General features: G+C 40.5%; 1 protein-coding gene across 1 annotated transcript; it reads left to right on the plus strand.

Annotated features, from left to right (window-relative positions):
* Positions 1-3,527: 3,527 nt before the first annotated feature.
* On the plus strand, positions 3,528-3,935 carry LOC147483690 (peroxidase 40-like). The gene has a single exon (XM_086579621.1). It carries the CDS (start codon positions 3,528-3,530, stop codon positions 3,933-3,935), a length of 408 nt encoding a protein of 135 aa, XP_086435747.1.
* Positions 3,936-18,413: the final 14,478 nt, after the last annotated feature.

Consider the following 18,413-nt stretch of genomic DNA (forward strand, 5'->3'; position numbering starts at 1 on the left):
CTTTCATACATAACTTCAGCCTCTATATAAATCTATGTCATCAAAGGCATAGCTAAGGAGTCAATCCCTCCAAGGCTGAGATTAGTGAAAATGGTTAGGGTTTGTTATCAAAGGCGTTCGTAAGGAGTAGCCAAGGTGCCTTAAGACGCCAGTTGGGAAGACTACAACCTTGCATCGCTCCTGACAACATGTGGACCTATACAGTGTACCAGAGGCAAGTAAAGTATGATCTACTCACCATGGTGATCCTTCACTAGAAAAATTAGCTCATTGGGATATCTCAATCTTGTCAGAGGGTACAAAAAACATGGGCCTTCCAAACGTACATGCATCTTCGGCCAAGGTTAGAGACAGTAGAATGAGCTATTTTTTCTGGGAATGATCACCACTGTGAGGAGATCGTATCCACAAAGAAAAGCCATTAATTCATTCTGTTCAATCTATTTTGAAATTCAAGTGGGCGGCTATGTCTAATTTCAAAGAGAGAGAGAGGAAAGCTAGTTCCCGTACAAAGTGAGCTGTTGTATGCATATCAGAACTTGTAAAGAACGATAATTAAATAATTGGGTACATCAATTACCTCTTTCAGCAATGTAGACGATGGCAGTTTCCTTGAGCCCCACACTAGTATGCAGTTAGCCCCCAATAGTTACTAAACAATTTAGCCCCCTTCTAAACAACCTAAGCTTCTTCCCAAATATGACCAACTACATTTAGGACAACTCTTCACAACACATACCTTTTCAAACCTCAAACCAATTCACAAATCTCTTCATCCCACTTTTTTGCTTTTATGCCCCAGTATAAAGGAAGCAGTAGAGGATGGCATGTTACCTGAGCCCCACACTAATAAACAGGTAGCCCTAATAGTTAATAAACAGGCCAGCCTCAAATAAACAGCTAAGCCTCTTCACTAAGCCCAACAACATTTAAGACATAGATTCTCTTCACAACCCAAATGCCTTTTCAAACCCGAAACCATTTCACGAATCTCTCCATCCCACCTCTTTGCTTTTATGCCCTGATATAAAGGAAGCTGTAGAAGATGGCAAGTTCCTTGAGCCCCACACTAATAAACAGTTGGCCCCTAATAGTCAATAAACAGTTCAGTCCCTAATAAACAGCCTAAGCCTCTTAACTAATAATAATGCCCAACTACATTTAGGACACAACTTCTCTTCACAACACAAATAACTTTCCAAACCTGAAAACTCACGAGTCTCTTCATACCATTTCTTGCTTTTACACCCCCATATAAAGGAAGTTGTGGAAGATATCTTAATCCTTGAGCCCCAACATTGATCAGACAGTGCATTTCAAATGCATGTTGTGTAAATTTAATGTAACTTATATGAGCTATATAATAAAGTTAATAACCATATGACTGCCAACCATAAAAAGAACAAAAATTACCTACCTTTTCCACTAGAAACTAAACATGAAAGGACCATATATGAAGCTATAAAGATACAATCTTTTACATAATAATTTAAAGTAATTCAACCAACCCAAGAGCTAAAAGCCTAATGTCAAAAACTGTTACACTTAAAACAATTATGGCCTAAAATGAATCTCGAAACCCTAGCCACCCAAAACCAAAATCAATATTCTAGACAATTTGTAGGAGGGGGAAGGAAAACACAACCTTACGGTTTAGGGTTTTTCTCTTTTCCACTTTTCGATGAGCGCGAGAGGTCAAAAACTCCCGCTTGAGTTTTCCTTTTTTTTTAACTATCTGATTTTTCTTTTCTTTTTTCCATTTCTCAATTCTAACATATAGAGAAACGTCACTAAATATCTAAAGAAATCTTTGAAAATAATTCAAGCATTTCAGCAACGGTTGATAGTATTTCTAACGGTTGATAAATGTGAATAATTTGCTAACGGATTAATAAGTGTTACTAATAAAAAAACCCAAATGTTGCAAAATCACCCAAATGGTGTAGTATTAACTGTAAATCCAATATAATATTGTTTAAAGTTCTTTATCTAAGAGCATTCTTTTTTTTTTGGATACATTAGACAATATATGGGATTTACGACAGTAAGCTACCTTATCGTTAACACTAAGCTATATTAACGTTAAAAGAAGAGAATGATGTGGATGGTGTGTTTTTTGTTTACCTTTAGTCGTACATTGAAGCAACGCAAATTCCCATTGCAATTCCTAAAAACTCAATATCATAAAGAAGATCGAAAATGTCAAAAAAACACACAATTTGGCTTTGAAAATTGCAAAGAAATCCCCAAATCACGCACTCACAAAGAACTCAAAACCATAAAAAAATGCCGAAACAAATATATTAAAAGAGGGGAAGATAAGAAATGGCTCAAGGTTGCTTAACGAACCTTTGAACTAAATGTGAGACTTCGAAAATAAGAATTGCTGATGAAGAAGGTGGGGGAGTCAACAAAAAGAAGAAACATGATATTAGGTAATTTATCTCAACCCCACCAAACCAAAGGCGCATACCAACTTCGTTTTGCATCAAAACATAAATTAAGGCAAAATCAACAATCAACATACAAATTCGTAACATTGCTCATACCTACAAAGTTGATCTTAAGTAAATGCGTGTCTTTCGCTACCAACGTCTTTGACTTCCATTGCCTTGCAATGACAACCATATGTTGTTATCTACTGAATGAAAAACGAAAAGCCAATCTATTAAACATTTATTTGCAAATGGTTAAACTTGGTTTTTTTTATATTTTTCTCTTTATAAAATGGTTTGGATATATAGCATGGTTGATGTACCAATATTACATCTTTATTACTAAAAAAGTTCCAACTAATCTTAACCAATATAGGATAAACCATAAAAAACTGATAAGAGTACCTCAATTGTTGTTTCAATCAATTGGGTCCCAAGCGTCCTCTTGAACAGCTAAGAGAAGTTGTTGCACAGCGGATGTCAAATAATCAATCGAGTCCATATTGTACATGTGAAGCACCTATTCCTTACAAATCACTAGTAAAAAATGCAAAAGTTAAAAAAATAACAATGAAACATAATAGAATAAAGACCAAATCCAAACTCAATATATTTTTTGTAGCATCGATGGGCAACTAATTAGTACTCAAACAGACAACAGTATGATCAAAATCTTTTGGCCAAAGATACTAACCACACGATTATCTATGGGTTTTTGCCTTTATGGTATGCCTACACAAAATTTAAGGGTGATCTTGGACATACCCAACAAAACACACCCCCATTACCCCAAATTTTTAAAATAAATAAATAAAATAATTTTAAAGCATTTAGCTTCCTAAATTACCTTTCTTTTTTATTAGACATACCCAAAATATTTATTGACTAAAACAAGTCATTTACTCTACGTGATTCAGTTGTAGAAGAAAAAGACTGCATTTTTTTTTCTTCTCCAATAACCTCTTATTCTTTTATCTCATCAATAAACATGCAAATTCTCACTTTTGATTTGAATCAATCATACCAAAGTAATGAGGATGAATACCAACCAAATGAGGATGAAGAAAAAAATTCAAAATCAAATTTTAATGGATGGGAGAACACAGAAGACTATTATACTTGGGAGAATCTACTGATTTCCTAGTTCAGTTGAGAGCATATTGCAACAATAGTACTAGTCGGCTCTCTCCACCGTCACCTGACATAGGGATGATGTACTACCAGACTCTATTACCATCCATGTCCTCAAAAGCTGGTTTCGACACTCACTACTATGTGAGCTTGATGAGAGGGAGAGGACTCCTATTTGCTGATCAACAATTGATGGCGACACAGAAAACTGCAGCATTGGTGAAGGCCTATGCGTCTGATGATGGTTCAGCTTTTAGGAGGGAATTTGCTCGTGCAATGGTGAAGATGTCAAGTCTAGGTGGTGTCTCCAACTACCAAGTTCCTACCCGGGTCACCTGCTCCATGCTAGCCCAGGAATCTGACTATTAAACACCAAGTTTGTCAGTTCTGTTTACGGCTCTTATCTTAGCGTCCCTCCTTCCTGGAATGTGTAAGGTTGCAATTCAGCTACTCCACTGAAGTAAATGCATATGCTGGAAAACTAAAAACACCAAGTTTTGCTACTTCTACTTATGTTGTTATCTTGTTTTCCCTCTTTCACGATTTGTATAATAGACTGCTATTCAGCTTCTCTAGTGAAATAAATGCACTACTCTTGAATATTTTAATGTTTGGTTTGTCATAATTCGTTGCGCTTATCATACCAATTCCAAACTATTAAGTTTTTTTAGTATCACTTTCAGACCTATCACAGTATCAAGTCTCAATGTACCTTAGGAATGTCACTTTCATAGCTCTCAGGTCTCAAAATTTTATCTGACCGATTATATTCTCCCTTGGCAACCCAACTTATGTCCATCGCCTCAGAACTTTAAAAGAGAAACGGAGTCAGAAGAAAACAAAAAAAATGCTTTGATTAATTCCTTCTCACTCAATTGGAAAATTTTATGAAAACAGACACGTGTTACAAGAGGCATGTACATTAATGGGACGCACAGATGCAAACCCCAGGTATGGACAATGTAAAACTACAAACAACCTCATCTTCTCAAAAGTAAAGAAGAGCATACAACACTAACAGATGAAAGGGCCATGCATGCCCCCGCCACCCAAGGCGGTAACTAGATTCTTAGCAATGGAAAGAATACACCAGCAGCAACTAGGATGGCAATGGCAAAAACGTAGTTCCAACGGATATAGGAGAATGTCTTCCTTGAGAGGTCAATGGCGGTGATAACATCTTTTAGGTTGCTCCTCATCAACACATAATCAGCAGCTTCTATGGCTATATCAGTCCCTGCCTCAATTGCAATCCCAACATCAGCTACTGCAAGGGCAGGAGAATCATTGATACCGTCACCAACCATTGCAACTATGCTTCCATCCCTCTAAAATGAACATATAACATCAGCCTTTCCAGCAGGCATCACTTCAGCTCTCACATCTTGAATGCCAACCTGCAAAATCATGATTGCTCTTCAAGTTAAAAATCTCAAAACAGAAGCTATTTGCTGGTGAATGTTGACTACTTTCACACTATATCAAGTTAACTTACCACCCCAGAAAAGTTAGCAAAGCCAGCTTAACAACAGTGGGAACAAAATGCTTGCGACCTGTTAAAGTAAAAATAACTACAATAAGGATAAGGTGACACATTTATATTAAAGTACCGATGACATCGAGAAAATTAAACTACAAAGTCGAACAAAGACTAAAAACGTTAACAGAAGACGTATGAAATCACCAATATGGATATTCAAACTGCTGATCTGTTAAGTTTCTCAATACTTTCCTATGAAACTATCATACTGTCAATGATGCCCGCTTTTAATCATGCGTTCATTCAAAAAGGAACTGGTGAATAGTGACATGCAAGTTCAGCATGTACTAGTAATCTAATATACTACCCAGAATATGAATCAAACAAGTACTAGAAAGAGAAAAGCTTCCAGCCTTCCACACTGAGCATATAATAGAATTGGATCAATATGGAGCCCAAAAATTCAACCAAAACGCTTATAAAATTTACTAACTAATTAATACTTACAAAATCAGCAAACTTCTGAACGGGAGCTTTGGACATTTGAGCTGCCTCAACTAGACAAATTATCTGACTCAAGACAGTATTAGATCCCACTCTTGTGGCTTTTATATGAAGAGCGCCATGCATATTGATTGTGCCTCCAATAACATGAGCGTTAGCCTCCTTCAGAACAGGTGAAGATTCACCAGTCGCCATACTCTCGTCAACATAACTTGAACCCCATACGACATCACCATCAACTGGAACCTTTAAACCAGGAATAACTTTCAGCGTGTCACCAGCGCCCACTTCAAACAACCATTCACCATTCACCAAAATGACTACGCCCAATTCATACAACAGACCCAATTCCTTTTTGCAAGGCTCAAAAGGTTTTTTATTTTTTGGTAGAAGATACAGCGAAAGGATGAAGAAGAATGCGAAAAGAAACTTACACTAAAAAAAAAGGGTACAAAATACTTGGAAAATAGACGTATTGTTATTTTGTTTTTCTTTTTTTTTAATCCTTTTGCCCTTATGGAAAATACCCCAAAAATATATGGGAGATATTATTGGATTTAGGCAGTTATTGGGTACGGCAAAAATTTATGTTAGTTATGGGGTATGAGAGTATTTGTATGGGTGTGTCCAAGATCACCCAAATTTAAAGCTCCGGTGCAACTATTAACTGTCAAACTAATTTATTAGTAGAACTAATTAGATTTTAGAACTTCAAATTTTCAAACACAAAGTCAAATAAATAATCAAACATGTAGCAAATCAATTGGGTGCAGCAAAATAATTCAGAACTCTAAAGTTAAGTGAAGGAATACAAAACCAAGAAATTCTAATAAAAAAAACATACCCAATTGTTATTCGACAAAAAGTGAAATAGAATGACTTGATCAGATTCATATTTTTTTTGGCAAGGCATCAAAATAGGGATATGGATAATCGAGACCGAGTGATTGAAAAGAAAGGGCTTTGTGGGTGGAGTTTTTTGTTTTTTGTTTTTTTAAGTGGAAATTTTATTGATCCGATAAGGATTTTTACAAATAATTGGGACAAGCGTGCAACAAGTCGCGGCCATTGAAAAGTCTTTTCGAATAGCAAATCCTATTCTTCTAAAAACAAACTCGTTAGAACCAATTTGTCATACGCGTTATTGTCCATGACTTTTTCTCAAGTCTCTTGAGAAGTTTCAATGATTGTTGTTCCAAGAAACCAAAAGTGTCGAAACTAAACGGAATGAAACAATCTTTGGTTAGCCGCAAGCTTCCTCATGCTTCTCCATCTTCCCCGCCGCTGCTCTCTTTTCTGCTTCTCCCACCTCAAAGACTCCATTCCCCAGCCCTACCAACGGAGAGGCTCCAGATTACATCAACACATGCATGTCTCCCTCGACTAATCAGATATCGGCACATCCGCCAGGCGAAGTGTAGATCTTCCCTCATTCGGATCGGTGAGAAAATTCACAGGAGCCTCCTTCTTTACTTGTACCCTCCAAAATGCATCACATAAAATATCTCGACATGATCATGTCGGTGCTTGAAACCCGGAAAATGCCTACATAATGTCGCGATGGTCCCCCGGAAGCGCCTAGTCTACTCTTCTTGCAAAGCGGGGCATAGACCACCATCGAGTACAAAGGAATCATGAGACGGTGCGGAGAATAGAACGATACTCCATCGGACGACATCTGGCCCCCGGTCCTCCATTGGAATGGCAAGTAAAAAATCCTTAGCGTGTTACGACCGCAAGCATCCAATGGCGCTTTTGACGAGCGCAGATAACACAAACTCCCTCTCAAGACCAAAGAACAATCTTACTATAGAATGCTTCCGCAAAACTTTTTTGTGGTTTTGAGGGGGCGGTAGCATTCCCGACCATAGAACCGGAGGTCAAAATCGGGTAGACAAAAGACTCAATGCACTCTTAGCAACATCAAGAATCTCATCCAAAGGCACCGCCCACAACTCCTAAGAATGTGGTTGAAGCTCGAAGTCCGACAACGGGGGAGGCCACAAAAGCAAAAGTAGAGACATCGATTGGCACAATAAATACCTAACCCACCAAGGCGTAATGGGAGTGTCGATAAACGCCACGCAAATCACCAAAGTTAGGACCATCGAAACCACAATACCACGGAGAACATTGCGGAGATGCCGATCAAAAGTCTTAGCTGCCTCTAAAAAGGGATGGTGGACAAGTACGAATCACAAATACCAACTTAGAGCCCTCCAAAGACAAGCACGTAAGAGAGCTAACTCACACCGTGGATCATCTAATATAGCTAAACGGTCCATCAAAGTCGCAACCTTTTCAACACGCCATGAAAGCAAGGCCCATGACAAAAGATGGATCGATCTTCGACCGCACCTCCAAGCAACCCGACTCCTGGAGGGCCGGGACAAATCTGAAGGAAAGAGACCGGGGAGTGGAGCGGCGTGGATCCAATGATGGCCAAAATATCTCGGTTTAGCCACATTAAGAACCAGCCGTAAGAAGGTCCTTCTTCCCGAATCATACCCAAAGCCGCCGCCACGATTTCGTATCTCCAATCAGAGTCCCATCATCTAGATACCAAGCATGTAGCAACAATCGACAAACTGGATGGATCCATGAGAATCGGGGATGCAACACTGGTATGAAATAGAAGGGGACCAAAGTGGTCGCCTTCTTGACCCGATAGCGGACCATATGTAGCCATTCCCATATATAACCTCGCAGGTTGACAATACAAGTACTCAACCCAAGGGGCAATAGGCGGGCAACGGATCTGAACCTCTCTCAACATGGTAGTCCGATCAACCATGTTAAAAGCATTCCGGAAATCTACAAGCAAAGATCGAAGAGAGGTATTGTCCTTTGTTAGCATACACTATCGCGGTTGGCCGACAATGCAAAAGCGCTTACGCACCACGTAAAAACACCAACCCCATCGCGAAAATCCTCGTAGGTATCCTACCACATCTTGGGAAACTCCTTTCATTGCAATCTTGGAGACTAGACGACGCCAAACCATCCCTACTATAGGGCCGAATACCATTATCCGGCGAGAAGTGGAGTAAAGCGGAGCACTTTCGCGATGAATTCGCTTAACGGTTGTACGTGGACATCGTCCACAGAACCAAAGATTCACCACGGGGTCAATGCATCTAGCAAATCGGACGATATAGGCGGCAGCGACCACCTCATGGCATCCAACAAATGCCGAAGCTCGAAGACCATCACGACCACAAGAAGTGCCTTTCGAAATGACCGAATACATGCTAATAGGGCGACTCTCTCTACCACTAAAGGGGCTCAAAGAAAAGGCGGTCGTCCGGTCTCACGCTGTGTGGTTGTCGATCGGGTGCTTCTCCTCTAATGCACATATAGTCTCTACGGTATTGGAGGCTACTCGATGATGATAACACTTTAAACGGCTGCGAGCAAAATGTCCATCGACAACTTTCTCGAAGCATCGGCGCACATTCCGAAGTGGAAGTAGATTTCTGTTTGGTTTGGATTGAAGGAGGCTCTATTACACACTCTAAGAGGCTTAAACATCCCACGGTGCTCATTCCATGTCATCAAGGCATGGAGAATCTGTTCTCGCTGAAGGTTTTTCTAGTACCCGAACGACGTTCCTGACGATTATGTGGTTGAAAAACTTGCGAGTCTGTGCAGTAAGAAGAAGGAGACGAACCCAAGGCATAACTGACCCAGGATCAGTCGTAATATCCCAAAGAGCAGATTTCAATGCACCAGAAAAAGCCAAACGACAAAGCCGTGGTATACTTTTCACGAGACGAAAAAGGTATACGGAATGCACTATCAAGTAACATCTCATCAAGTTGCGAAACATTACCAACCTGATTAGGGGTATCACCGTCACCCCTGTGTGTCGTGAGTGTAAGATCCGTAGTGTTGGGCTTAGAGGGCGGCTGTGGTATGCCCACAATAACACATCCGGGTTCTCCACTCTCCATCAAAGCAGGCGGTTCTATGGTATCATCTGGATGACGACACGGTATCCCAAGAGCATGGATGCAAAGACAAATGCCGCAAACCCATTTGTCTAATGACCTTAAGGAGTTCTCCAGTGACAAATACAATTCACGATCATCCTTAATTTCATCTCGTACCCTATCGATACTCAACTGGCAATCCAAATGTTGTTTATCGAAATGCGTGAAAATATAGGGAACAGTAAATCCATTACCGTTTACTCCATTGGTGCATCCATGACGATCCCGGAAAGGACAATGGACACGCTTAGGGGTGGGGTACGGTCGACCCGAAGAAGTCACCGGTAGGCGAGACCTTTCTTCCCTCTCATAGTCAAAACCCAGCAGTCAACAAACCCCAAACCAAACAATCCCAAACTATACATATCCCATACCCTAAACCCCGTCGAACAACACCACACAAAACCCAAAACAGACAAATCCACAGACAAATCCCAAAACCAGTCCAACAACCAAATCCAAAACCAAATGCGTGAAAGAATTGACTTTTGTCGAGGAATTGGATCACGAAGTCTTTGGTTGCAAAACGAACAAAAAGTAAACAAGATTATCGACATCGTTCTAGCAAACAAAATTCTGAAAAACAAGAACCAGTGAGTGCACTGTTGCACTGTTGCTGACGGTGGTGAGTGAATGATGGTGGTGCTGTGCTGTTAAGGTGGGAGGAGGAATCGTGGATTGGAGGCTGTTGTGGGGGTACGGTTGTAGTGGAAATGCTGATGGTGGGAATGGTGAGCAAATCGTTGGTGGTGGATGGGGATGGATGGTGAGGGCGATGATGGGGAGGTCGCGGTGGCAAGTGATGGGGAGGTGCGCGGTGGCGGTGATGGGGTTTCTTCTTTGGGGAAGAAAGTATTTGTTTTTTAAAAAAAAAAAAAATTTGGTGGTCGATAATGGGGATGGTGGTAGGGGCTGGGATATTATATGATGGAGGTGGTAATTGGTGTTGGTGACGGCAGATGGAAGAGGCATCCACGAGTTGTCGGCAGCAAGGCGTGGAAGAGAAGGTGGTGGTGGTGGTGCAACTAGGTTGGGTGTTTAGTGGAAGAAGGTCATGGCGGTGGATGGTGAAGGGCTGGTGGTGGTGATGGTGGTGGGGTTTGGGCGTGCCGAGAAGACGAGAAGTGCGTGGGGGGAAGAAGATACCGGGAAGAAGGGCAATCAATTTTTTTTTTTTTTTTTGGAAATTTTATTGATAATGATAACGAGTATTACAAATAATTAGGACAAGCGTGCAACAAGCTGCGCCGCAAGTCCTTTCTGAATAGCAAATCCTATCCTTCTAAAAACAAACCCGTTGGAACCAGCTGTCATAACGTTATTGTCCATAACCTTCTGAAGTCTCTTGAGAAACTCAACCGACTGTTGTTCTAAGAAACTGAAAGTGTCAAAACTAAACGGAATGAAACAATGTTGGTTAGCTATGCAAGCTTCCTCATGCTTCTCTATCTTCCCTGCCGCTGCTCTCTTAGCTGCTTCTCCCACCTCAAAGACTCCATTCCCAAGCCCTACCAACGGAGAGGCTCCAGTTACATCAACACACGCATGCCTCCCCTCAGACCAACTGTAGATCAATACATCCGCAGGCCGAAGTGTAGATCTTCCCTCATTCGGATCAGTGAGAAAATTAACGGGAGCCTCCTTTTTCACTTGTACCCCAACCCTCCAGAATGCATCACATAAAATATCTCTGACATGATCATGTCGGTATTTGAAGCCTGGGAAATATCTACAATGTGCTTTGCATGGTCCCCAAAGTATCTAGTCGCTTTTTGCACGTGAGCATAAACCACCATCGTCAAGTACAAAGGAATCATGAGGCGGTGCGGAGAATAGAACGATACTCTACCGGGCGACATCTGGCCCAAGTCCCTCCATCGGAATAGCAAGTAGGAAATCCTTTGCATGTTATTTGTAAGCATCGATCCAACGATCGCTTTCGACGGCGGATAACACAAACTCCCTCTCAAGACCCGCCAACAATCTTACCATAGAATGCTTCCGCCAAAACTTTTTGTGGTTTTGGGGACGGTAGCACTTCACAGCTATAGAAGCTGAGGTCAAAATTGGGTGAAGACAGGGACTCAATGTACCGCTAGCAACATCAAGAATCTCATCCAAAGATGCTTGGGCCACAACTCCTAAGAATGTGGTTACGGAAGCTCGAAGTCCGACAATGGAGGCCACAAAAGCAAATGTAGATACATCAGTGGCACAATAAATACCTAAACCGCCTAGACGTAATGGGAGTGTCGATAAACGCCACTGTAAATCACCGAAGCCAGGACCATCAGAAACCACAATACCCTGGAAAACACTGCGGAGATGCCGATCAAACGTCTGAGCTGCCTCTCTGAAAAAGGATGGTGGACAAGTACGAATCGCGAAGACCAACTTAGAGAGCCCAACACAAGCTCTTAAGAGCGCTAACTCACACTGTGGATCTTCTAATACAGCCAAACAGTCCATCATAGTCATAGCCTTGCCAATACGCTTGCGAATAAGATCCATGACAAAAGATGCATCAGTGCTAACTGCACCTCCAAACAACCTGACCCCCTGCTGAGGATGGGACAAATCTGAAGGAAAGAGACCAGGAGTAGAGCGACGTGGATCTAGTGATGGCCAAAATATCTCAGTTTTAGCCACATTAAAAACCAACCCATAAGAAGGTCCTTCTTCCCCGAATTATACCCAAAAGCTGCCGCCACCGTTTTCGTATCCCGACCCGAGTCCCATCATCTAAGTACCGCTTTTGTAGCAATAAACCGACAACCGGATTTGGATCCAGGTAGAATAAGAGGATGCAACACTAGTGCAAATAGAAGGGGACCTAGAGGGGTCGCTTTGGACCCAAATAGCGGACCATATGTAGCTATCCCCATTATAACCTCGCGGTGACAATACAAGTACTTTCGACCAAGGGGCAATAGGCTGGGCATCGGATACGAACCTCTTTTAACATGATGGTCCGATAAACCATGTTAAAAACATTCTGAAAATCTACCAGCAGCATAGAAATAGAGCTATTGTCGCTGTTAGCATACACCATACGGTTGACAGCGTGCAAAATCTCATCTGCTCCACCAGAAACACCCACCCCATATTGGAAATCCTGTAAGTACCCAACCACATCTCTGGAAACTCCTCTCATTGCAATCTTAGAGACCAGACGACGCCAAACCATGCCCACGGCTATAGGGCCGAATACATTATCTCGGCTTAGAAGTGGAGTAAAAGCGGAGCACTCGCTATGAATTCGCTTAGCGGGCTGTGGACATCGTCCCTCAGAACCAAAGATTCACCACGGGGTCAATGCATCTAGCAAATCGGGACGATATATAGGCTGCTGCGGACCACTCATAGCATCCAACAAATGCCGAGCTCGGAGACCATCACGGCCACAAGAAGTGCCTTCGGAAGCGACCTAATGCATGACAAAAGGGTATTTTCTCTACAAATAAAGGAGGGCTCGGCACAAGGAACGGTTGGTCTCACGGTGGTTGTCGCATGACCGGGTGTTTCTCCTCTAATGCTTGGATAGTCTCCGCCCGAAGTTAAGGCGACCCCGATGATGACAACACTTTTACGCTGCCGTAAAATGTCCATCGAACCTTACGTAAGCATCGACGCACATTACGAGTAAAAGCGGTCGCTGGGGTGGCTGGATTGAAGGAGGCTCTCTCGCGGACTCTAAGAGGGCTAAACAGATCCACCGGGGCTCGTTCCATATCGTCAGCCAGCGAAATTATATCATTTTATTGGCGAAGGTTTTTCCTAGTACGGATCGGCGTTCACGGCGATTACGTGGTTGGAAAACACGTGTAGAGTCGACGACGGGAGAAGGGAGAAGAGCGAACCCATGCCAACACTGAACTAGGATCAACCGTAATATCGGAGAGCGGACTTCAATGCACTAGAAAACGCCAAAGCGACATGCGTGGTATACTTTTCCGCGGTCGCGAAAGGGTATCTGAAATGCCCTATCAAGTAGCGTCTCATCCGGAGAGGGAATAACACCCGAGGCCTCGGGATATCACTAAGCGTCTCCTTGTGATGTGAGTGCAGATTGCATAGTCATAGGGGGATGGCGGTGGTTACGGTATACCGACAATAAGGCATCCTAACTCTCCATTATCCGTCATTTCGGTGGTTTTGTGATACCTCTGAATGGCGACATGGTATGGTTAATGCATGCATGCCGAGACAGTGGCCACATATCCATTTGTTCACCGTTTTCAAAAATTAAGAAGGGATAAATATAAACTTATGTCCTTCTTAATCTTATCCCCTTGAGCTATCTATATCTCCCCGACCACCCAAGTCTTTGTTTCTTAATGTGAGTTTCGATATCTGAAACCAAAAAGCCGCCACCACCATTGGCCCCATCTTTGCACTTGTCAAACTCACGAAAAGGACAATGCACATGCTTCTTCTGCGAGAGCATGATGACGACACCTTATGCTCGAACAAACTCAAAAACAGACGACACCAATACGAAACCACAACAAACAAAAGCACTACCATAAATCAAACCCAACCAACAAACATAGCATGGAAGCAAACCCAACTCCAACAAAAACAACCGACAAACTTTACTCTGTGCTTAATGGAATTAAAGTTCCAAGCAATTGTGGAAAGCATCGTCCAGCGGTACATATGGATGGACCAAGGTATGGATCGAACGGACTTCAAGCAAAGCAGCGAGAAGCTTTTCAAGGGATCAGTCCACTTTGGAAATGTAGAGCAGCGCGGGAGCAAATTAGGAGCAAAGTCAATGGCTTCTAATCACTACAACATAGCGAAGCTAATTTCTCGGCCCGATCGGTGAAAGGAAGGGGTGGTGGTGGTATTGCACAGTGGTCTTGGCGAAGGTGGCGTTAGTGGTCGATGGGAGATGATGAATGGGGATGGTATTTTGGACTGACGCGTGGTGGAGATTATGAAGGGCGGTGGTGGAGATGATGGATGGGGATGATAGATGATGGTGTAAAGTGATCTTTGGCAGCCGATGGTAGTGGTGGTGGTCGGTCCGGTTTTGATGGTGGCGGAAGGTGGTGGTTTGGGTCTGTTGCGGGATTTATGAAGAAGGTGGAGGTCGGGGCTTTTTTTTTTTCTTTTTTGGGAGAAGGTGTCGGGGGTCTGAAGGTTTTTGGTGGTCGGGTTCTGGTTTGGATGGTGGTGGAAGGTGGTGGTTGGGGTCTGTTGTGGGTTTATGGAGAAGGTGGAGGTCGGAGGTCGGGTGCATTCACGGGGCTGTGATGGGGGAAATTTGGTAGCGTCTTTGCCGAGAGAGAGGTGCTTGTGGCTGGTTTCTCATTGGGGAAGAAGGTTTTTTTTTTTTTTTTTTTTTTTTCAAAGGTAGACTTTGTGGGTTTTGATAAAACATTTTTCACTTTTGTTATTTTGTATTTGGCGATGGATTTGTTGGTTTAGACTTTTTTGGTTATTTTGTTTTGCTATATTTCATTATTATTTGTTTATAAAATTAGAATTTGGGGAGATCATAATAATATAAGAATAGTAGAGAATTAAACAAATTTAGGGAGGTGTTATTAAATATTAACCTCTCATTTTTTTTTTTTGAGTCTCTAATATTACTTGGTTTTGGAAAATAGAGCTATATGGTGAGGAGAGAGACTATGCACAAGCTTTTTTATATATATATATATATATATATATATATATATATATATATATATATATATATATATATATATATCAAAATACATTGGTTCATGTAAAAGACAGATTGGTGGGAGGCCCTGAGAAAACCTCATAGCCCATTAGGCTAATGAGTTGGCCTCCCCATTTAAGGTTCAACTACTCCAGTTAAAAATTACAAGGAAATCAAAATAAGATTTGAAAGCATTGATGTTCTGCATAATGGGAAAGCAGCTCCAGTCAGTAGGTTCCAGCTCCTTTTCTAAACTTCCTGTGACAACTTTGTTGATTGTTATCACCATTGACAATAATCCCTTCTGGGGATAAGCTTAACTTCATCACTAGCTTGCATGATAATTCTGCACCAAGATATTCTGCTTCAAAAGCATTGTTAGCTCTGAACTTAGTAAATCCTGAACCAAGTATTCCTACTTACACTAGCTAGGATAAGATTTTTAACGTAAGTGCACTAATAATATTAGTAGTTAGACCCAGTATACTATAAGTCAAATTACTATATCCTTTGAACGCCATGTTACATAGTTGATTCGACGAATGATATTTGATGGAAAGAAGGCCAACAGGACTACATGAGGTTAGCTTCAACTAATTATTATATTCTTCCCCATTCCACAGGATAACCTTGTCTTCTTAACGAGGGTTGTAAAGTTGAAAAGATATACAAGTATGCAAACCCTGCTACACATCGGTTTGGTTTGGTTTGGTTTGGTTTGGTTTGTTTGTTTGTTTGTCTTCTTTTTCTTCTAAAGTCTTAAAACCCGTCATTCGAGATCGATAGTTATACATGGTTTCTTTGGATTCTAATTGTAATTGGTAATTGTAATTATATAGGAGATGCATAAGCTCATCTTTTTTTTTTTTTTTTTTAATTTTAAGTAGGGGATAATATAATTATGTTATTTAAGTGACATTAGGGAGGTTTTTCTAAATGATCAATAAAAGAGGGATTGTTTTTATTTCAGTAAGGGAAATGAAGGATAATTATATAATTTAAGTGACATTAGGGAAGTTTTTCTAAATTATTAATAAAGGGAAGGAGGAGTTTGTTTTAATTTTTGTGATGGAGGTGTTTCTAAATTGAGAAAATCGGGAGATTACAAATTGCCTACATGATACTCCTATAGTGGAGAGGGGGTTCATATAGTGTAGAATTAGATTTTGAACCCGGGCATACACTCGAGATCTTTTAGGTATTTTGCATATATAAATCGCAATATTCGAATATTGTTTATGTACTGAAACACTGTTAAGATCAAATATGTTCTATGCTCCAATGCGTACTCTAACAATCTATCACATGTGTCCTATGTAGTCCAGGTAAGGCATCCATTTCCAGTTTTGGTTTTGGTCTAGCACTTTTTGATGGAAAAAATTTAAATTATATGGCTCTTTCACGAAAGTCTCATATCTACTAAACCCAGTGACCCACTACTAACATTACTAACAATTTGCTTCATCTGCACAATCTCTCCTCAAGTATCACTTTTATAATGTGTGATTCATGTAATGTTGGACTGAGTGGAATAATAACATGTTAAACAAAAATTAATGGAGAGAACATATATAGTGTCTAGACTATTTTTGAATGTACAATATAATTTTTTTAATTGACTCTTGTTTTGGGTAAATTTATGTAAACAAACAAACTAATAATTGAAACAATGCAAATCTTCAATAATCATCGCTAATATTAATAAATTCTTCTTTGTCGTCGGTTATGCATTACCAGTGGTGAAGATAAAAACACAAAATTCTGAAGAGTTAAGGTCAACAATTTCTGAGGATCCCAATAGACGTTTATGCATACTCTCCCATGTAAAGGATTATATCAAAAAGTTCTTAGCTCATAAACATTGTCTCTTAAAAAAAATGTAGCCAATGACTTCTGTGTTTGATGGACTATTCAGACTTCAGGGAGGACCAACTGTTTGTCACTTTGCCTATTCCCATGGTTGACCTCCAAGTTTGCTAGAGTTATTGTTTGAAGCTTAGGTAGTTCCAGTGCCTTACTTTGAGTCCTTGTGCTTATTTGAAGAGTTAAGTTAGATGATTCTTGCGGCAACAAAGGGGGATAATATTGAGATCTCTCAGCGGGTTCAAGGGATCGGAAAAGCTAATTTTGTCCCAACTCTAAGCCATCATATACGTCTAAGATATAGCATATGAGAAATTTTTATGAACTGTTTGTTCTGTTGATAGTAGATTATGAAAGATTTCTTAGGAAGTCTGAGGATTCAAGTTAAAATTCTATTGTTACACAACTATCTCTTAAAAAAAAACCCCATTCAAAGTGTTGATGTTCTTAAATACATATCGACTATCTGTAGACAATATATAGCTTGCAAATTCAAAGATCTTCTATAGCTTATTATCTTTCCTTTGCAGGAGCAAGTTGCAATTTCTTACTATATATATACAATATATAGCTCACACATTCAAGGATCTTATATAGCGCGCTTATTATCTCACCTATGCAAGAGCAAATTGTCGTTTCTTGAGAGTAGAAATTTCAATTGTATTATTTTGTTTGTCAATGAATACGGAAAAGAGATTGGACTTGTACAGAATAGAAATTGGAAATACCGAAATATACTCGAACTCCTCAGCTATGTGTGTCCAAAGAGAAATTGGACTTGTACAAAACCTATTTTATGGAAAGTTGAAATACCGAAAATACCATAATACACTCAAACTCTTCAAAGAAGCTATGTGTGTTGTGTTGTACAGAACCTATTTTCTTCAAAGTGGAGTTAGTTCTTGACTTGTTGTGGACTCTGTAAAAAGATTATGTATATTTACCGATATTGCATATGGAGCAAACTTATATAATTTTCCTAGCGAAATTGAAGACTCCCCACTTTTCGTCAGGCCCCAAGTCTCTAAAATGTCATTTGTTTGCTCTAGATGATATACCATTTGATTCTCTAGCATATTCATCAATGTTGGTTACCTTGAATCTGGTATGTATGGTTTGGATGGCTATATTCTAGTAGTTTTAGATAGTACTGAGATATTTAAGCTATATTATGACAGTTTCACATAGTACACATACTTGGTCATTGGAACATTCTCACGGTTTAGAAAGGAAACTAATGCTTGGATCTCACTTTATATGGTTCAAGATACCTGAAGACTTATTAAAGGTTGGGAAACCCAAGTTTCACCACAGTACCATAAATAAGAGGT

Source organism: Coptis chinensis, chromosome 8 (genome assembly GCF_015680905.1).
Source record: "Coptis chinensis isolate HL-2020 chromosome 8, ASM1568090v1, whole genome shotgun sequence".
In the NCBI taxonomy this organism is placed as follows: Eukaryota; Viridiplantae; Streptophyta; class Magnoliopsida; order Ranunculales; family Ranunculaceae; genus Coptis; species Coptis chinensis.